At 39.1% G+C, this 22,264-nt stretch overlaps 1 protein-coding gene across 10 annotated transcripts in view; it reads left to right on the forward strand.

The window, feature by feature from the left end:
- Positions 1-3,128: 3,128 nt before the first annotated feature.
- Positions 3,129-22,264, forward strand: part of ubr5 (ubiquitin protein ligase E3 component n-recognin 5) — a 177,553-nt gene continuing 158,417 nt past the window's right edge. For all 10 annotated transcript variants that reach the window (XM_073051156.1, XM_073051165.1, XM_073051211.1 and 7 more), the window contains exons 1-2: positions 3,129-3,433; positions 16,800-16,844. In XM_073051156.1, the coding sequence (XP_072907257.1) occupies positions 3,372-3,433; positions 16,800-16,844 (107 nt within the window). In that variant the 5' untranslated portion in view covers positions 3,129-3,371. The remainder of the gene's footprint in view (positions 3,434-16,799; positions 16,845-22,264) is intronic.

Below are 22,264 nucleotides of genomic sequence, written 5' to 3' on the forward strand. Positions count from 1 at the left end.
CTCTATTCCTCTGGTGTATCCTACAAGCTGATGGCATGAACATTAATTTCTCTAACTTCTGTTATTTCTGTCCCTCATCCTCCTCACTTTTTCCATTCCCTATTCTGGCTTTCTTCTTACCCACCACCTACTGTACATCTGGTACCCCCTCTCCCTTCCCATTCTCCCATGGTCCACTGTCCTCTCCTGTCAGATTCGTTCTTCTTCAGCCCTTTATCTTTTCTCCCTATCACCTCCCAGCTTCTCACTTCATAAGCCTTCCCACCTACCTTTCCCTAACCTAGTTTCACCTATTACTTACCAGTTTGTACTCCTTCCCATCCCCCACCTTCTTATTCTGGTTTCTTCTCCCTTCCTTTCTAGTTCTGATGACTCTCAGTCCAAAATATTGACCGCTTATTCCCCTCCATAGATGCTACCTGTTCTGCTGAGTTCCTCCAGAATTTTGTGATTGTTCTTTCTTACATGTTCTTTTCACAGACATTTTGAGCACCTAATGATGTCTTCGGGTATCAAACTTTCAACAAAACTTCTATGAAACGGATTCAGATGCTTTGCATGAGCCTCCTTAGGTGCTGCAGGTAAGTTTTTCATTGCATCCATGTATACATGTGCTCCTGCATATGACAACAAACTCGGCCTTGACTTGGAGCTGATAGAATACTCTATTCACAGCAGTAGGGCTCCAAGTATATTTTTTAAAACTGTCTTATGAGGACAGGTTGAGCAACCTTATCTTTGGAGCTAAGGAGGCTGAGAGGCGACTTGATACAAGACGGTGAGAGTCATAGATCGAGTGGATAGAGTCCTAGAAAAATACAACACACAGACACAGGCTCTTTGGCCCATCTAGTTCATGCCAAACTATTTAAACTGCCTACCCCCATCGACCTTCACCGGCATTATAGCCATCCACACCCTTACCATCCACGTACCCATCCAAACTTCTCTTAAATGTTGAAATCAAGCTCACATACACCACTTGTGCTGGTAGGTCACTACACACTCACGACCCTCTGAGTGAAGAAGTTCCCCCTTCTGTTCTCAAACTTTTCACCCTTTAACCTTAAGCCATGATCTCTAGTTGTAGTCCCACCCAAACTCAGTGGAAAAAGCCTGCTTGCATTTACCCTATCTACATCCCTCATAATTTTATACCTATACCTCGATCAAATCTTCCCTCAATCTTCTACATTGAAGATGTAGATGACTCTACAATGACTCTACATAGTCAGAGTCATTTTCCCAATGTAGAAATGTTTAGTATGAGGGAGAATAATTTTACAGTGATTTGAAGGAAGTACTCTATGGGGGGGGGGGGGGTGGGGAGCCAGAGATATGTTTGTTTTACAAACAGAGTGGTGAACGCGTGGAAGGCTCTGCCAGGATTGGTGGTAGAGGCAGATATATTAGGTACATGGATGATAAAAAAAATGGAGAACAATGTTGGAGGCAAGAGTTATATTTATCTTAGAGTAGCTTAAAGAGTGGGCCAAAGAGACTGTACTGACTTACAATGTTCTATGTTGTATGAATACTTGATAAAATTGCAAATTATTGGATTTTTACATAAGGAGGCAAAGAAACTGCATATGTATGGGATTAGAACAGGAAGATTAGAACTAATGAGGTAATTTTTTCAAAGAGAAGCCTAAAGTAAATATATGACTTGGATAAGCAATGAACACTTGCTGGTGTCAGGCCCTGACCGTGTATCTTATCAGATACTGAAAATCTGTGCAGACCAACTGGCTAGAATGTTCATGGGCATTTTCGACCACTCACTGTTGCATTCACTAGCTTTAAAACGGAATCAATCATACCGGTGCCCACGAAGAACAGGATGAACTGCATCAATGACTATCAGGGGTGGCATTCACATCTACTGCGATGAAGTGCTTTTTCAGGTTGGCTAGAATAATGACTAGAATTAACTCCCACCAACACATGGACCTGGATCTGCTGTAATTTGCTTCAATACCTGCAAAATAGGTCTACAGCAGAAACAATCTCACTGACTCCACCCATCTTTGGAGCACCTAGACAACAGCAAAATATATGTCAGGCCACTCTTATTGATTATAGCTCAGTCGTCAACACCACGATTCCCTCATTATTCATCAACAAGCTTGAAAATTTGTCCTCTAAAACATCCTTCTGCAACTGGATTCTCAACTTCCTTACTGGGAGACCAGTCAGTGCATATTGGTAATAACATCTCTTCGCTGATAATCAACACAAGTGCACCTCAAAGATGCACTGCTCTACTCTCTCTACACTCATACATGTGTGGCTAGGCACCAGCAGGGACACCATCTGGGCGAGTTTTCCTTCTGGAAGACCAATTTTACACCCACAGGGGTGACTATATGCTCAGGTGCACTGGAGTCTGTTAGGGTGGGTGATGACATATTTATTTCCTTCTGTTCAAGACCATGCAGCAAGTGCACTGAGCTCATTGAGAAGTGATGTGCTGTCCAACTTTGCTTTGTAGTCTGCTAGAGCGCATAAGTCACACTACAACTGATGGTTGGTCTGGGACTCAACTCTGGACTGGTGTTAACACTTGGCATCTCGGATAGCTTTCTGGAGGACCTACCTTGATTTCTTGTAAAGGTCAGTATCACCTGATTTGAATGCTGCAGACATAGACTTCATTACAGGGCAGTACTTCCAATATGGGAACACCCCGAATGTCCGTTTTGGTAAACTGTCTCTATCACCTTTCTGATGCCAAACCACACACAATATGATTTTGATTTCTATCAAGGATATCAAAAAATAATTATATACTTCTGAAATATTTTTAAAATTGCTCTTTTTAACATTCACTTGGTAATAAGTGAATGATTTTAACAAATTAATTTTTGACAGATCAATAAGTCGCGTACGGCAGCAGGGAGCGTTGAGGTTGATATTTAAGGCCCTCCTTCTGTCACGTGTCCGCCCCTAACAATGGCCGCCGGCTGACCCGCAGTCACATGACCAGTGACGCGTCATCTGAACTGCACCCAATCTTTTTTTTGTCTTCTCTTTCTCTCGCCTTCAGCGGTGACCAATGGCGTAGCTTGTTAGATGCAGCAGCTAGCCGAGTGAGCGCAACCAATAGCGAGGCGGCTTTTATTGTGAGGGCTCATCAACAGTAAGATGGCGGCGACTGCTTGCTGAAGCGGCGGGTGTCCAAAAAAAGAATAAGCCGTCTGGTCACAAGCGTTTGGGGAGCTTCAAAAACATTCAAAGGAATTAACTTCATTCAGGATTGTTTTATCTATTTGTTTACGCTCCCCGGGCCCCTGCTTCGGTCTGTTTTCCCCCTAGTCTAGGCTAGCGCCGCGCGGGTTCGGCCGGTTACTCTCCCCTTCCAGCCGACGATGACGTCCATTCACTTCGTGGTGCATCCCCTACCGGGCACCGAGGATCAGCTCAACGACAGGTGAGCAGTGCGCACTCAGGCTCGGGAGAAGGGGTGGGGGTGGGGGGAGGAGGTTCACAAAGGAACGGTTCTGGTTTGCGCCGAGGTTCGCTGGGCCTGGTGGGTAGCTGGGCCAAAAAGTTATCGAGACAAAGCGGCTTCAAAGGTGGGTGATGAGCGGATGGAGAGACATCGGAAGGTGGGGGATGATTACTCTGGTTTCTATTCTGCAGCAAAGGACTGGGGCACAGTGCTTTGTGTCTGTCTCTTGTTCTCATCGCGATCACGGCCTGGGGTTGGATTGGGCTAGGTGCGTGTGGGGAAGAGCCCTTACTTTAATGGTAATTTATTTTATTGAGACATGACGCATGAAGCACATGTTTGTGCAGTATTTGACTGAGGGTGAACGAGCGAGAGTATCAGTTTATTTCAGGGTGACTAAAGAGCGGATTTGTGTCAGTCGATGCGTCATTTGTAGAACGATTGTTTCTCGTCCTGACTTGGTTGGGTTGTTGAGCTGTGAATGTTCTCCATATTGACCACTGAGAACATTTATTCAATTAGTCTGTAAATTCTTCTGATGTGTGACATCTCGACAGTGTTGAAGGAATACCATTTTACTTTAAATTTGATTCTATTTAAGTTGTTCTGCTAATGCTGCCGTATGTTTCATCCCCATAGCTATAAATCAGTTTGTGATTTCATGTCTTGTCTACGATAGGTAAACTTGTAATGCACACATGGATCAAAATGCCCTAAATTATGGGTATTTGCGTTAGTTCTGTAGAATGTTCACAATGAATTTTAATACGTCAGATGGCAGTTCGGTGACTATATTGAAAGTATTATTTGGATTAAAATGCGAGATTAATAGCCTAAACCAATTGGGTACGCAGTTACCTAGATTTTGAAGTAAAACGTGGTTTGTAATATATATTTTGAAAACAGACCATTTAATCAGCTGTGTTTACATATATGTGCCTTCTACTGCTATTCAGCTATATTCAGAATCTAAAATAGGGCAAGTTTGAAGATGAAACCATATTGAGTTATTCTTATCGTGCATTCTTGTAACTTACTTTTGCCATGCATGTTTAGTGTCAAAAGAAAAATCATTAGACCACGGTCCCTAGTTTTTTTTTGGGGGGGAGGTAAGTGCTTCAAGGTTTTCGTGTTTAATTTCTGCATAATGGTATTATTTAATTAACTGGTTCTTGCTGTCACGTGAATAAAACAATTTAGTAAAGAATGGAAGAACTACTGTGTTCTGAAGAGATTGTTTCGGAGATAGAATGGGGGAAAAAATAAACATTATTGCCATTTTGATTGGAGGAATGGTAGTGATAGCAACAGATTTAACATGCAGTTTTGCTGGATTGAGAATGAGGTCTAATGAGTGGTATATTATCTTTTGGTCATGCACTTCAATAAAGGACATAATATCGGATTCTGGTATGTTACAGCAGAGCCTCATTACACTTTGGGGAAAATTTGACAAATTAGTTAAATCAAATTAAATCTTAAACTGATCAATTTTGGCAGCAAAATGGTCAGGAAATCAAACAGGAAGAGAAGCAAATTACTTCAGTTATGTTGGATGTGTATTATACACATGGAAGGGAACATAGAAAAGTACTGTAGTGGTGGCATCTTGAGTACTCATGCTTATTTGTACTTGTACTTTATTGTCACCAAACAATTGATACTAGAGTAGGCAATCATCACAGTGAAATTTGATTCTGCGCTTCGCGCTCCCTGAAATACAAATTGAAGTAAATATAATAAAACATTTAAATTATAAATCATAATTAGAAAATAGAAAATGGGAAAGTAAGGTAGTGCAAGTCAGGTCCGGATATTTGGAAGGTACAGCCCAGATTACTTTCGGGTTCAGCACAAACTGAGAAACAAAGCCAAGAGGCAGAATCTTACGAAACCTCTCTTTAAAAGCATGCAATATCTTTGACAATGCTCAGTGTTGCCATTACCCTTGCACCTGCTCAGTCTGGTATGAGGCTTGAACAGCAAGAACTGTACTGCATTGCTTGTGCCTTGGTTGTGTACTAGCGGATAGCTTTTCTCTGTTCTAATGATAATTCACAATTAAATCTCAGACTCTCCATGCATTCCACTCTCAGGACTACTTATTTGAAGCATTATTTACAGCTTCATCTGAAACCTTTCTTGCATTTTGTCAAATGATGGTTTGCAATACTTCAATGCACTCATTGCTCACCGTTATTTGCAATTCCAATGATTGTATTGTAATATTTATCCTATGTCCTTGTTGCTGCGGAAATACAAGATTTCATATTCTATGCCATATATATTTGCAGCTAGTCTCCTACTTACAAAACCTCCAATCTATATTTGTAGTTCTCATGGACTTTTGTTCAATCTCTAAATGAATTGACAGTTCTTGCACTTGGGTATATTTTGCTCTCCTCTTTCAGAGTGGGTGGAGTTTGTTCCCAAGTTGTGTTTTTAAATGATTTGACACCTTGTAAATCAGAATATATGACTGTCTGAGCATACAATTGGTCTTCTATGAATTATTTTCCTGCTCAGAGTTGCTATTCGCCATTGCAGAGTGTGTCAGGATTTTTTTAAAAATAGCAAACTATTGCTGTCAAAATGCAGAACATTCCTCCAGAGATCTTTGTTTTCTTGCTCTTTCTTTCCGTCAAAGTGGCTATAAAAATAATTTGGTTACTGAGGCTAAGAATTTTTTACCCATTTGAATTTGTACTCTTTGAAACAAAATTCATTATGTTAGGTAGTTAATTATTTGAGCAGAGAAATAAATTTGGTGGAAAGTATATGTATCCTTGCTGTAAAACAAGTTAATTCTATTACTGAACAATTGTGTTTCCATAAACCTAATATGAAAGTAAAAATGTTAATCATGTCCTTCAAGGTTAAATAATTGGAAAAACTTGAATTTCTGGTGTTTCAATTTGTTTACTATTTAAAATAAATGAAAATATATCGTTTAGTTTGATCTGGTTTGGACATTTCTTCTGAATTGTTACATGAGTTCTGATTTTCTGTCATACATGTAAGAGAATGTCCTCAATTCCTATCTGTTAAGTTAGGTGAAAAAAGAAACACTGACTACATTGTGGTACCATTTTATAATTAAATTTGCCTCGAATGGAATACACACTGTGATCAACCAAGGTCACGTTCTGAAGAAGCTAATATTATTGATGTGGTAAAATGATATTGCCTGATTTGTTAAATGTGCTATATTTGATGTTATAAAATATGCTTTAATTCAATTGAATAAAATGGGCTAAATTTATATTAAACATGGCTGTATCTGTATGCTTGATGTGCAAATAGTGAATTAAGCAGAATATTAATAGACTTTTTCATACTTCACTCTAGTTTTTGAAATGTTTTTGAATGGTTTACACTCTGTAGCTGAAGTATGCATGTTTCTATAACAGAGTAAAGCTGATTTTCTGTGTTCTTTCTGCTTCATCTTAGAATTTGATTTCACCCTCAACTGCAACATGGTAAAGCTATTCTGTAGCTGTTCTTGCTCCAAGCCTGTCTGAACTGCATGGGTTACTGTTATTTCTCTCAAGTACAAGTTGTTGGTGAGACCACACTTGGAGTATTGTGTGCAGTTCTGGTTGCCCAGCAATAGGCATGTCATTAAGCTGGAAATAGTGCAGAAAAGACTCATGAGGCTGTAAATGGCACTGGAGAGCTTGAGTTGTAAGAGAATGTTTGATAGACTGGTATTCTTTTTGACTGGAATCTGAGGGGTTGCTTGATAAAGGTATATAAAATCCAGAAGGGCATAGATGAGGTCATAATCTTTTTCCTAGGGTAGGGGAATCTCAAACTAAACAGCATAGATTTAAAGTGTGAGGGGAAAGTGACCTGAGGGGCAAATTTTTCTACACGGCAAGTGGTGGGTAAATAAAGCAAGCTGCTGGAGGAAGCTATAGAGGCAGCTACACAATCAGATAGGTACATGGGTAGGAGTGGTTAAGAGGAAAATGAGCCAAAGGCAAGCAAGTGAACTGACTCAAGTAGATAGCTTGGTCAGAATATGAGTTGGGCCAAAGGGCCTGTATTGTAATGTATGACTACGATCTCTTCCCCTCACTGCATTGCTAGCTTGCTGTTACTTGGCAGTTATATCCCAAAGACACCATTGGGGGATACAGTCAGCAGAACAGTAGAATTGAGTGATGGTGGTGATTAGAATTCAAAAACAAATCATGTTCAAGCCATGGTACAATGATTCCTTTGCAAGAAGGTGACGGTTGTGCATATAACAATTAATTTAATAAGGCATATGAATTTTTATACTTAATCCTGCATACCATGCATCAGTAGATTTGTGCTCCATATTGTCTGAATGCATATGCTGTACTAGATATTAGCGCAAAAAGAAAACAAACTGCTGTTGGAACAGGATACTTGCGGAAACTTGGCAGATATTAGATACAAATTATATTCAAGTTATGATGTTACTTCTAGCACAACATGTTTGCTGTGGTATTCTGTGGTTCACATTCTTTAATACTGCTCAGTAACTGCTGTATTGTGTTAGCTCTGTGAGCCCTCTTCTCCCAGAGGAAAAGACTTCACATGTTTACAGCCAGTATTTTCTGACAGTACAAATGAGTGTGGGACTTCACTTAACCATTTATTTGATTTGCTTAATTATTTCCGAATTTAGTATTTCAAGGAGCTTTCTGAATACAGTAAAGTTGGATATAGTGGAAGTTTTAGTTAAAGTGTATTTTGCACAACTTTAATACAAAAGTAGATCATGCATTTGTTTCTTGCGTGGTTATACAGTAACAAATTCCTTGTGAATGCCAATTTTGCAGATTTATTGAAATGTTACCTCTGAAGTTGCTGTAGGAAAACAGGTTTCATCAGCATATTCAGGGTTTTACTCTCTCTTCAGTGTTGGGGAAATTTGTTAACAACTCAAGTTTATGAAATGATCATCCACTTGAAATTTCAGTTTGCATGCAGTTCATTATTTCTATGACCCTACCTTTGCACTTTGAAACAACAAATGATCTTGAAATTTGAAGGTCTGCAAAGATCAAGTGATCTCTGTGGACTTCCAGCCATTTTCTGATATTAATCACTTCAGATGTCAATTGTATGAAGCTCTGATTGAGCAGCAGGGTTGCCTCAAGTGCTAACTTGTTGCAAAGATTTTCAGTACAGCAAAATGGGAAGTTTAAGGTATAAATTTTAACTCTTCATAGAACATTGACATTTTTAAGAAGGTGGAATTTGATCAAAATTGGATTTTAAATTGTGCTTGGAATGATCAACATTTAGTTTTTATGTAATGAGACAAGTGATGAAGCAGTCATCATGGTTAGTCTGCCACTAAACCTATTTATGCTTCACGTAACTCTGAGTATTTTCAGTATTTTTATGGTGGGAGTAGAAGATGAATACTAATAGTTCTTTTAGGTCACTTAATCCTGAAGATTATTTTGAAGCTGGCTGCCAAAGACAACAGGCAGTTGAAGAGCAGGGAATCACTAACAAGAACTTGTAGATTTGAATTTCTGTGAGAGTATTGGCTGCAGAATTTGCTGTCACTTTCACAGTGAAATGATGGGATATTGACGGATGAGTAGAATCTTGGCCAGTTAGTTGACTAATCTCCAGGGGAAACAGCCAATTTTGTATTGATTAAATTTGTAAATTACAATTAGGATTTTTTTGCTATAAAATTATATTATCTGGTGAAGAATACTACAGTAACCACGTTACTCAAAATCTCTGTAAACCCCTTTATGCAATTATGAAAATTGTACTTGGTTTTTCTCCTTTGAGTAAATTAATGCAACTTTGGAGGATAATAATTTGTAAATTGTCTTGCCAGTTACTTTATTTGCATAATCTATGGCCACTGGTTATATTCATTTTATTGGAGGAAAATAATGTATCTATGGTCTACTGGTTTATACACTGGTTTTGATTCTCAGGCATACAGTATGTCATTTGTCCACTGAGTTTGTGGCAACCATCATCCATCTATTTACACTAATCTTAGATTAATCCAGTTTGTTTTTCATTTTCTCCTCCCAGGTTTTCAACTCCAACCTGATTCTACCAATCATTCAACACACCAAATGCAGTTCACTGTGCAAATTATCTGTATTTTCTCTTGATTCAGCAAAAAATGTGCTTGGTGCAGCTTGATTATATAATTCACATGAAAGTATGTAACATGGATAACATTCAAGTGTTTGTGATTTTAAGTAATTTGTTACTTATCAAAGAAAACAATACTACTGCCTCAAAAGGGAGAAAAAGCTAAGGCTTTGATTCTGCCCCTTGAAAAATTCTAATGTACTTAAGAGGCAAAGAATGAAGTTACGCCTAATTGTATTAGTTGATAAATCAAGACTGTGGCACAGTGAATTAAATGATTGTCAGTGGTTACTGGCCTGTATTTTGAAATAATAGAATTTGGGACAAATTGAGTTTGATTTTTTAATCTTTCAGACCTTTTAAATTGAGTGTAAAACCTTTGAAAATATCATCAGCACGGTGTCTTTGGAAATGATTGACAATTTAAAAGGTCTGAAATGTCTTTCCATTATGAGCACCAGACTTGCCAATACCCGTTGTAATTGAGTTTTAAGTTTCATAACGTGTTGACATTGAAATCAAGGTTGTAGTTCAGTGAAGTTTTTGATGGATTATGTGCATTTGTGCAAAACCTGGTGCTTGATTTTATTTAGAATCATATCTAGAGAGGTCTGCTAAATTTAACTAATTATAAATCTAATTGGAGTTTAATTCTGGCATATTCTGTAAGGAGTTTTACGTTCTCCCCATGACCATGTGGGTTTCCTTTGGGTCCTCTGGTTTCCTCCCACAGTCCAAAGACATACCAGTTGATAGGTTCATTGGTCATTGTAAATTGTCCTGTAATTGGCTAGTGTGAAATAGTTAGGTTGCTGAACAGCATGGCTCATTTGGCCAGAAGGGCCTGTTCCACACTGTATCCAAATGAAAACAAAAATTATTACCGCTAGAGTGTGAGCAGCTAAAAAAGTATTGGATATAGCCCAGTCTATCACAGGAAAAGATCTCCCTACCATTGAGCACATCTACAAGGAGCACTGCCACAAGAAAGTAGCATCCATCATCAATGACCCCATATCCAGGCCATGCTCTTTTTAGCTGCCGTCAGGCAGGAGTACAGGAGCCTTGGGTTCCCACACCACCAGGTTCAGGATCAGTTATTACCCCTCAGCTATCAGACTTCTGAACCAGCATGGATAACTTCACTCACCTCATCTGAACTGATTCCACAACCTATGGGCTGAAATTCAAAGAGTCATGTTCTCTCTATTATTTATTTACTTATTATTGTTATTTTTGTATTTGTAGTTTCTTTTGCACTGTGGTTGTTTGTTGAACTTCGTGTGTAGTGTTTCATTAATTCTACTGTATTTTTTCTGTGTATGCTTGCAAGAAAATGAATCTCAGGGTTATGATGTCATATATGCACTTTGATAATAAATTTGCTTTGAACTTTGAAAGCTTCATCACAGGAATTTTGAAAGATTGTTTTTTCTGACCTCCATGAGTGAGACTTGACTTTATCTTAAGCTGAGTTATAAACCACTGTAGTCATTTTATAATTGGTACACACAGGTTGCAAGAAGAAATTCAAGAGAATTGTTTGGGGGGGGTATAATTTGTATTGATCTTCTGTTTTGAAGTGAATTGGTGTTCTTTGATTTTCTGTCATTTCTACAAGTCTGGTCTGCTTGCAAGCCTTGTTGAAAGGAATTAAAAGTGGAATATGCAGGTTACATAATTACAGTCGGCCCTCCTTATCCACAAGGGATTGGTTCCGGGACCCCTTGCGGATACCAAAATTCGCGGATGCTCAGGTCCCCTACTCAACCTGCCTCAATGCGGTGGACCTTAGGAACCAGCGGAACCCCAGACCTTATTTAACCTGTGTCAGTGCGGTGGACATTAGGACCTAGTGGCAGAGAATCCACAGTGTTTCTGTTCACGAAAGTAATCACGATAACTATTGAAAATAAAGTGGAAATAATAAACTGATCGGAAAGAGGTGAAACACCATTGGTCATTGGAAAAGCATTAGGCTACGTCGGTCAACGATCGGAACAATTTTAAAGGATAAAGTGACAGAGGCTCTGCCCCGATGAAAGCTACAATTATTACTAAGCAACGCAGTGGCTTAATTATTTGGTTTCGGGTTTTTGATCCTCCACATCAACCAGGCACAGATGGAGAGAGCGCTTGGAAGCGATCTGTCACTGGATAGAACTCGGGAACTTCCCGAGCCTGGCGCTGAAACATACATTCTTAAGTGTTTTATGTGCATAGAAAGGTAAAATATATACTATATAAGAAGACAAATGTTTGACTAACTGACACTAAATAATACCGGATGTACCTGTTCCGACTTACTTAGTAAGAGAACTTCCGATTTTTTTAGATCCCGATCCACGATACCCCACGCACATCCTCCCGTATACTGTAAATCATCTCCAAATTACTTATAATACGTAATACAATGTAAATGCTAAGTAAAATAGTTGTTACATTGCATTGTTTAGGGAATAATGACAAGAAAAAGAAGTTTGTACGTGCTCGAACAACGAGTGCTGGAAGAGCACTTCTGGGTTTTCACGATCCGCGGTTGGTTGAATTCACGCATGCGGAATTCGCGGATAAGTAGGGCCGACTGTACTAGCTTTGTGGAGTATACTGGTCTTGATATTAAGCTGAAGGAAGATTTAAAATTGCGCAGTAGTTAACTTTTCAGTCCCATGTTTATGATTTACATTGAGCAGTTGATATTAAATTTTCTTTTACCAACAATAATTCGCTCTTTGTTCAAGGATGATTGCTGTTTGAGATTTAATACTGAAGCCTTTTTCCAATTAACCTTTTTTTTGCAACAGTTTTGGTATGATGGTTTTCCACATGGAATATAGTAACTTGTATTCAAAACTAATTTTTAATTGAAATACTTTAATACACTTTATCGGAGAAAATAGGCTAACAGTTGACAAAGATTGGGTTCTAAATGAAGACATTTAGGGAGGGAATTCCAGAATTCATGGCTTAAGCAGGTGAAGCTGCACCTAGTATTGGTGATGCAAGGTAGTGTGGAATGCATGATGCCAAAGCTGGAGAGATGAATACTGGAGAAGTTTTGAACAGTTGAAACCATGAATGGGAGTAGCTAACGTGAGTGGGATTTAATGCAAGTAATGATATGGGTGACCAAATATTGAACAATTTGTGGAAATTTAAGACAGTGTCATTAGAGCAGAGAGTAATCAATTGGAAATGGCAAAGCCAAATGTGATAATAGAGCATAAAACTAAAAAACAGAAGATCAAAATTAGGCCATTTGGTCTGAGTCTGCTGTGTCATTCAATCGTGGTTGATTTGATTTCCCTTTTTCCTGCCTTATCCCTGTAACATTTGACAACAAGGGAGAGGAGGTGTTGGAGTTGTTAAAATACATTAGGACGGATAAGTCCCCGGGGCCTGACGGAATATTCCCCAGGCTGCTCCACGAGGCGAGGGAAGAGGTTGCTGAGCCTCTGGCTAGGATCTTCATGTTTTTGTTGTCCACGGGAATGGTACCGGAGGATTGGAGGGAGGTGAATGTTGTCCCCTTGTTCAAAAAGGTATAGTCCAGGTAATTATAGACCAGTGAACCTTACGTCTGTGGTGGGAAAGCTGTTGGAAAAGATTCTTAGAGATAGGATCTATGGACATTTAGAGAATCATGGTCTGATCAGGGACAGTCTTTGTGAAGGGCAGATCGTGTCTAACAAGCCTGATAGAGTTCTTTGAGGAGGTGACCAGGCATATAGATGAGGGTAGTGTAGTGGATGTGATCTACATAGATTTTAGTAAGGCATTTGACAAGGTTCCACACAGTAGGCTTATTCAGAAAGTCAGAAGGCATGGGATCCAGGGAAGTTCGGCCAGGTGGATTCAGAATTGGCTTGCCTGCAGAAAGCAGAGGGTCGTGGTTGTGATTAGTGGTGTCCCACAATTAGTGGTTCTGGGACCTCTGCTTTTTGTGATTTTTATTAACGGCCTGGATGTGGGGTGCGAGGGTGGCAAGTTTGCAGATGACACAAAGGTTGGTGGTGTTCTGGATAGAGGATTGTCGAAGATTTCAGAGAGACATTGATAGGATGCAGAAGTGGGCTGAGAAGTGGCAGATGGAGTTCAACCCGGACGTGTGAGGTGGTACACTTTGGAAGGACACACTCCGAGGCAGTATACAAAGTAAGTAGCAGGATATTTGGTAGTGTGGAGGAGCAGAGGGATCTGGGGGTACATGTCCACAGATCCCTGAAAGTTGCCTCACAGATAGATAAGGTAGCTAAGAAAGCTTATGGGGTATTAGCTTTCATAAGTTGAGGGATAGAGTTTAAGAGTCGCAAGGTAATGATGCAGCTCTATAAAAATCTGGTTAGGCTACACTTGGAGTGCTGTGTCCAGTTCTGGTTGCCTCAGTATAGGAAGGATGTGGAAGGATGTGGAAGCATTGGAAAGGGTACAGAGGAGATTTACCAGGATGCTGCCTGGTTTAGAGAGTATGGATTATGATCAGAGATTAAGGGAGCTAGGGCTTTACTCAATGGAGAGGAGGAGGATGAGAGGAGACATGATAGAGGTATATAAGGTATTAAGAGAAATGGATAGTGGACAGCCAGTGCCTCTTCCCCAGGGCACCACTGCTCAATACAAGAGGACATGGCTTTAAGGTAAGGGGTGGGAAGTTCAAGGGGGATATTAGAGGAAGGTTTTTCACTCAGAGTGGTTGGTGTGTGGAATGCACTGCCTGAGTCAGTGGTGGAGTCAGATACACTAGTGAAATTTAAGAGACTACTAGACAGGTATATGGAGGAATTTAAGTTGGGGAGGTTATATGGGAGGCAGGGTTTAAGGGTCGGCACAACATTGTGGGCGGAAGAACCAGTACTGTGCTGTACTATTGTCAAAGGCATTTTGCAAATCCAAGAAAACAATATCCACTGACTTGTCTGTTCTCCCTACAATTTCCTCAATTCCAATAGATTTTTCAGGCAATATTTCTCCTTGAGGAAAACATACTGACTTCTGCCTATTTTATCATGTGCCTCCAAGTACCCCAAAACCACATCATCAGAATTGGGTTTAACATCTCCGGCATATATTGTGAAATTTGCTGTCTTGCTTTAGCAGTGCATTGCAGGGTGGCAAGTTAGAGATGTGTTTCTACTAAAGGAGGTGCAAGGTGCTCCTTCCCTCTGCTAGCCTACAGGTCACCCTTGGGCATGGTATAGCATGTGAAGCCATGAGAGCAGGTGTACAGTGATTATCACACGTCTTGGTTATGCGACCGCTGATGCTAGGTAATCTCTGAAGTATATTGATAATAGTTGGGGTCACAAATGAACGATGAGTACGTTGCAATAAGAAATAGTTTTTTTAAAAAAAGTAATAAAAATAGTGCAGAAAGAGCAAAGCAAAAAAAAAAGTGAGTTAGTGTTCATGGGTTCATTATCCATTCAGCAATGTGATGACAGAGTAGATGTACTGTGTCTAAAGTGTTGAGTATGTGATTTCAGGCACACTTTCTCCCTGATGGAGGCAGTGAGAAGAAAGGCATGTCCTTTGTGATGGGAGACCTTAATGATGGATGCTGTCCTTTTGAAGCATTACCTTTTGAGATGTCCAACTTTTTGCGGTTTTTTTCAATCCTGTGCAGTGGCCCCTCCATGCCATACAATGATGCAACCAGTTAGAATGGTCTCTATGGTTCATCTGTAGAAATTTGCTAGTGTCTTTGGTGACATACCAAGTCTCCTCAAACTCATGCAATTTAGCCTCTGTTATGCCATCTGTAATTGCATCAATATGTTGGGATCAGGATAGATCTTCAAAGATGTGGATTCTGAAGAACTTGAAACTGCTCACCCACTGGCCACAATTATTTCCTCAGTCTCACTGATGTTCAGTGCAAGATTGTGTTACAATACCACACAACCAGCTAATCTATCTTATTTCTCACTCAGTCGTTAATAATTGACTCCAACATCTTCCCAACCACTGAAGTCAGGCTAACTGGCCTATAATTTCCTGTCTTTTGCTGCCCTCCCTTCTTAAATAGTGGAGTGATATTTGCAAATTTCCAGTCCTCCACAACCATTCCAGAATCCAGTGACACTGCTTATGCCTCCAGAATCTTTTCAGCTACTTCTTCTAGAACCCTGGAGTGTAGTTTCTCCATTTGGTCCAGGTAACTTATCTACCGTCATACCTTCCAGCTTCCCAAGAACTTTCTCCTTAGTAATAGTGACTACACATTGTTGTCCCCTGAAAATATGAAAATAGATATTCTTTTATAAAAGGACTCCTGACTTTGATGTTTTGTTCAAGATCAAATATGCTGGTTGATTGCAATCAGTCTATTCAGCCTGAGAGTTTCTAGGAATGATGGGTGATTATAATGGGTAGAGAACTAGTTGTACTAAGCTGGAATGTAGAGGATGTTGTCATTGTAGTTGTCTGCAGCTGTTGACAGAAGAGGATGGAAGAAAGGAAAAGGCTCCTTGTGCACAGTTGGAGAGGATAGCATTTATGAATTTGGACATTTTCATTACTATGGACAGGACAAAATTAGATTGGGCATGAAGCTTGCAGTTAATGGCAAGGTAGGCACAGATTTGTGAAGCAGCAAGATGTTCAACTTTGGTTTTTAAATAAAAACAGAATTTGTAAAGTTGCACTGCCACAATTATTTTTAACAGGGATATTTTAGCAATGTCATGTTATACATGGACTAGCCTCTAATTTGATAAAGGAAAAGTGTAAGATGAAATCTAAATATTCAAATGTACAGATTGCTTCACTATATTGTGAGCGTACACTGGAGCTATTGTCATGGCCACTACCAAGGTGGATTGCAAAGTTTATCTTGAGGTTAATATATGCCATACTATAGCACCAAGTTGATCAAAGACATTGAAGCATTGGTGCTTAATATAACCATTCTGATTCCAATATTAGGTGTGTTTTTAAAAAAGTATTACAGTGAACCTGTCTAGAATTCAAATTTGAAATAAAATTTGAAAATAATTTTTTAAGCATTGTTAGCATAGTAGCAAAGTAATGTTTGAAGAAAAGTTTGTATTTAGCATCTTTGTGCAGTGTTTAAAAATTTCCATGATTTTAACGTAAGTGGATGTAACTATATTATGTGTTATTGGAGATAACATTGAAGCTGAAAGACAGAACGTATAGAGGATGCTGGAAAACCATTAAATAACTGAAATATTATTATTGCATTGCTTCAACTAGACTACTTGTTTCTTTGCAGATTACGAGAAGTATCGGAAAAACTCAACAAATTCAATCTTAGCAGGTATTGTGAATATTTAACTTCCATTTTTATTTTACCACCATACTTGACACTTAAAATTTTAAATAATTTACTTTATGGCTTGTTTTTAGTTTGACCAAAAGTAAGTAAGTACTTGATTAATATTGTAAAAATTAAATATGCCTAAATTTTATTTTTACTATTCTGTAGGAGATAGAAAATTGTTTTAAATGTAAAACTAATGAATTAATTTATTGTGACACTAAATGTTGGAATTTGGAGTAGTAAAGAATGTTTTGCTCTTTGTTTCACATGTAGAGATCTGTTGTTCACAGTTATCTAGTGTATATGGGAATAGAGCATTGATACTCTAAACATCACCATTTCTGGGTTTATTTCTATTTGTTGATACTTTAAAGTTTTGTATATTTAACATTTGTGGCCCTGGATTGAGTTTTGCAGTTATTTGTTTAATTACTCTGAATGATGAATCCACTAGAGGATTTCAAAGGAGCAGATATTTCTATATCAAGTTGATTTGAATGGTTTCCATTAAATGTTAGATGTGTCTTCAATGGCTGTCATCTAAAGATACTGCCATTGAATTAAAATTGTATTGATATGTAACTACAGCCAAGTTAGCCATGGAAACGGCAGAATCCTACAATTGTTTTCTCTGCAGAGTCACCTTTTCCATTGACATGGTTTAATATTTTCCCCATATTATTTCTAACTTGGTTTTACTTGGTAGTTTATCTGTGGTTAGTTTGTCTTGCTTGAAGTTTCAGGATTATTGATTCAAAAAAAGCAGCCATTGGACCTGAACTCCAACTTGGTTAGCTTATTGCTGGTAGTATCACGAAATCAGTTCAGACAGATACAAAACTTTCCATGACATTGAGAGAATTACTCCTGGTCCAATATTCCTGCCTCAGCACGATCATCAATAGAAGTGTTTAAACGTTCAATTCATTTAGTATTTGTGGAACTTTTGCCTTAATGACAGTGCAATTTGATCTCATAATTTAAAGGTGTAAAATAGTTTGGGATGTCACAAGCACGTACATGTGACCATAACATACGTTAGGTAATATTCTTATAGTAAGTGACTAGAGCAGTCTGTAAGTTAAGTGGATGGAAAGATAGCATAGTAAGTTTGAGCATTTGTTCCTTTATTTTAATCCTGTGAAGATGCGGTGGTTCATTATTTAAACAATGCTAACTTAAAAGCGCAGCAACTTGGGCTGCAGTTGAATCCAGTGGTGTCACTAACAAATTGTAATGGGGATGGTATCAGTTGCCATGCATGTTTAACCTAATTTTGGCAAAGTTTGGAAATCCAGTAATAAATTCTTAAAATGGGATTTTTAGTTTAATTTGTGTTAGTATTAGTTTCTCATTTCTAAATTTTGTATGTTACCTGCATATACCCTGAGAATCTTATTTAAAGTTTGACAATTAAATGTATTGCCAGGTCATGTTTTTCCATCAGAAATGTATTAGTAACACAACAGATTGGAATCAGCCCATATTAATTGCTAAATTTGAGCACATACAGAGGTTACATCAATTTATAAGTCAGTTGTATGTAGTGCAAATATATCTTCTGCTAAAAGTTTGGTTAGTGAGGAGCTAAACTACAGATAGAAAGGCAGCCATTGATGTAGAGGCCCGCGCAGAGCAGAGCCTAAGCTGCAGGATGGAGTTTGTGTTGAGTCAAGTTGGCCCCTGGTTTTAACTTAGTGAATTTTCCTAGATCACTTTATACAAAGCAAAAAGAAATGAATTTTGGCCCAAAGTATGGGAGGGAAGGTGACAAGTTGAAGTAATTCATCAAAGAAAAAAAGATCTATTTTTATTTGCAAGATCTATAGAATTTCAGTTCCTTTGAGATACTGATAGATAAATTTGAGCACCATTAATTTTGTTTGCCAGACTGGGAATAAATTGTAGTTTATTGGTTTCCTAATGACTGGCAGTAAATAGCCACATTGATTTCTGTAAAGCCAGCATTCTGTATGGGTGGTAGATCCTAAGTTATAATTAGGACAGCACACATATGAAGTATATAGGTTAACAGTAATGTATTTCGAAGATTGTAAAACTACACGCACAAAATGCTGGTGGAATGCAGCAGGCCAGGCAGCATCTATTGGGAGAAGCACTGTGGACATTTCGGGCCGAGACCCTTCGTCAGGACTAACTGAAAGGAAAAATAGTAAGAGATTTGAAAGTGGGGTGGGGGGGGGGAAGGGAAAATGTGAAATGATAGGAGAAGACTGGAGGAGGTGGGGTGAAGCTAAGAGCTGGAAAGTTGATTGGCAAAAGGGATACAAAGCTGGAGAAGGGAAAAGATCATGGGACGGGAGGCCGAGGGAGAAAGAAAGGAGGAGGGGAGCACCAGAGGGAGATGGAAAACAGGCAGAGTGATGGGCAGAGAGAGAACAAAAAGGGGAAGGGAGAAAAATAAATGAATCAGGGATGTGGTAAGAAGGGGAGGAAGGGGCATTAAAGGAAGTTAGAGAAGTCAATGTTCATGCCATCAGGTTGGAGGCTACCCAGCTGGTATATAAGGTGTTGTTCCTCCAACCTGAGTGTTGCAGAGTGATGGGCAGAAAGAGAAAAAAGGAGGGGGGAAAAACTAAATATTCTCTCTCTCTCTCTCTCTTCCCCCCCCCCCCCCCCCCCCCCAGTATCGCTCCATATCTCCAGCTCTGTATCCCTTTTGCCAGTCATCTTTCCGGTTTCAGCTTCACCCCACCCCCTCTGGTCTTCTATCATTTCGCATTTTCCCCTTCCCCTCCTACTTTCAAATCTCATATTATCTTTCCTTTCAGTTAGTATTGACGAAGGGCCTCGGCCCAAAATGTCGACAGTGCTGCTCCCTATAGTTGCTGCCTGGCCTGCTGTGTTCCACCAGCATTTTGTGTGTGTTGCTTGAATTTCCAGCATCTGCAGATTTCCTCGTGTTTGCATTGTAAAACTATCTGCTTTTAATATCCAAAACTAAAAATGTTTATTTATAAATAATGAGGAGGGAGATGAAACAATTGGAAAAAAAAATGAGGCTATAACATTTATTTCCTCAAATACTATCTATCTTTTGAAAAAATAGCTCAATCCCCTTTAGATTTAAAAGATCCACCATAGATTTGCATCTTGAAATCAGCTCTAATCAATGCCCATCTTTTCCCTCAATATAAGAACTGCTTCTTTCCAATCAGGCTTTTTTTTTTTAACTGCTCTGGCATGAAAATGAACTTGGGTCGTCATAAATTGCATTTATGATCATATATCATTCTATGTTGTACTTTGGCCTTTCTAAAGCTTGTGATAGAATTAATCACAATATCCCCTTCCAGAAGTTCATCTTGATACTCCGGCTTGCTATCGTTCAGATGTAAACATTGTCTCAGTTGCACCATCACATTTTTCTCTAACCCTTGGTAATGTAATTTTAAAGTGATGACTAGACCTTCCTCTCAAAATACTGAGTCAGGTTGTTCATTTTGAATTGATTCAAATGGTAGGTAATTTAAACAGATGTTATGTAGTTAGTTCTTCTGAAGCCCATCATCCCTACTGGGCCATGGGCTGCTAACTGTAGCTTGCCAGAGCCTTCTGTCCTGGGCAGAAGGTTGATCAGCCCTGTGGCTTCTGCATTCATCTTTGAGGCAAAGATCTCTCTCAGCAATGAGGTCTTTGGAGCTTCTGTTGGTGTTTCTGTAGCTCTTAGCTTTTGTGAGATGGGGTTGCTGGCACAATGCCCAATCCTCCTTTTGCACCCGGGCTTGGGATCGTCCATGGTGGAGTTATAGTTCGTGTTTCTGTCCCATAACTCCAGAGAGCAGCCTGGTGCTATCCAGGTGCAAGCTGCATTTTCTTTCTTTAACTTCAATTACCTCCACCTCAAAGACACACTAGTGGATTAATTGGTTATTGTTAACTCGGTTTATGGAAGTAGTACTGTCAGCACTCCGGATTTGTGGGGGATTGGTTCCGGGATCCCCCGCGGATACCAAATTCTGCGGATGCTCAAACCCCATATATAAAATGGCATAGTATTTGCATATAACCTACGCACATCTTCCTGTGTACTTTAAATCATCTCTAGAATGCTTATAATACCTAATACAATGTAAATGCCATGTAAATAGTTGTTATACTGTTGTTTAGAGGATAATGACAAGAATAAAAAGTGTACATGTTCGGTACAGACGCAGCCATCGTAGCTCTTCTGGGAATGCTGATGCTGCCTCAGCATCAACTGATGCCGATTCTCCCGTGATCTTTAAGTTCTTTAGGCTGTAGCACTTTACATAGCTAGCCATCCCTTACTAGCCTTAAACTCCTTCCTTTTGCTCACCACACAAGTAGCGTACAAACGCAAGGCGAACAATGCTCAAACAATGAGTAATACTTTTAATCATCTCTAGATTACAGTACTTATAATACCTAATACAATGGAAATACTATGTAAATAGTTGTTACACTATTGTTTAGGGAATGAGAAGAAAGAGAGAAATTCCATTTTTTTCGATCCCGATCTGCGGTTGGTTGAATCCGCAGATACAGAGGGCCAACTGTATATAGCCTAAAAGAATGTGAGAAAGAATAAGTTGTAGGTTTGAAGGCAGAAAGAGAATTGGATTGATGTGATTACTCTGCTGAGAGCTGACATGAAATTGATGGGCTAAGTAGCCTCAGGTTATAATCAAACACTGGGATAGCCAAAGCTGATGTCTTTGTTTTCTATACCATTTGTAGATTGTGTAGCCACCTGTGTTCATTTCAGAAGCAGCTTGCAGCACACAGTTTGAAATTTTAATTCTTCTCTACACCTGCATTCTGATCCATCTGTGCTTTGTGCAGTATTATAACAGTGTCCAACGTAAGCTTGAGCAGTACCTCATCTTCTGTCTGGGCACATTGAATCCCTTTGAACTCTATTGAATTTGGCAGATTCAGCTGACTTTATCTGAAGTGTCTGTTACCATAGCTATTCCTGAAATATTGAGTCTATCATTTTCTGCTTTAATGGGTTTCAATATCCTTCCATTCACATAGCCATGGGCTGTCAACAACTTGCATCCTCAACATCCTGTTGACAAAGTTCTAGCCATATTTTACCTGTCAAAGGCATGTTCTTTGACCTAATTAAAGTTCTCTATTTTAAATTCTGCTGCAAATCATTTCTAATTCCTGTCTTTGCTGCTTCAGGGCTCTCTATTTTATGACCACCTATGTTAGACACTTCATAACTTTCAGCTTGTCTACGGCCTACCTGCCCAAAGCACATCTATTTTCTTTCCTGTTCATGCTGACTTGAATCTAATTGTGGTCCACTGCAGTTTGATTTTAAATCTTGTTAGTGTTCGGGTCTCTCCATGTTCTTTCTCTGTCTCTTACATCTTCCAATACCTTTTAGAAGAATTTTATTCCTCAAATGCCAATACTGATTA

The sequence above is a fragment of the Hemitrygon akajei genome, chromosome 1 (assembly GCF_048418815.1).
Source record: "Hemitrygon akajei chromosome 1, sHemAka1.3, whole genome shotgun sequence".
NCBI lineage: Eukaryota > Metazoa > Chordata > Chondrichthyes > Myliobatiformes > Dasyatidae > Hemitrygon > Hemitrygon akajei.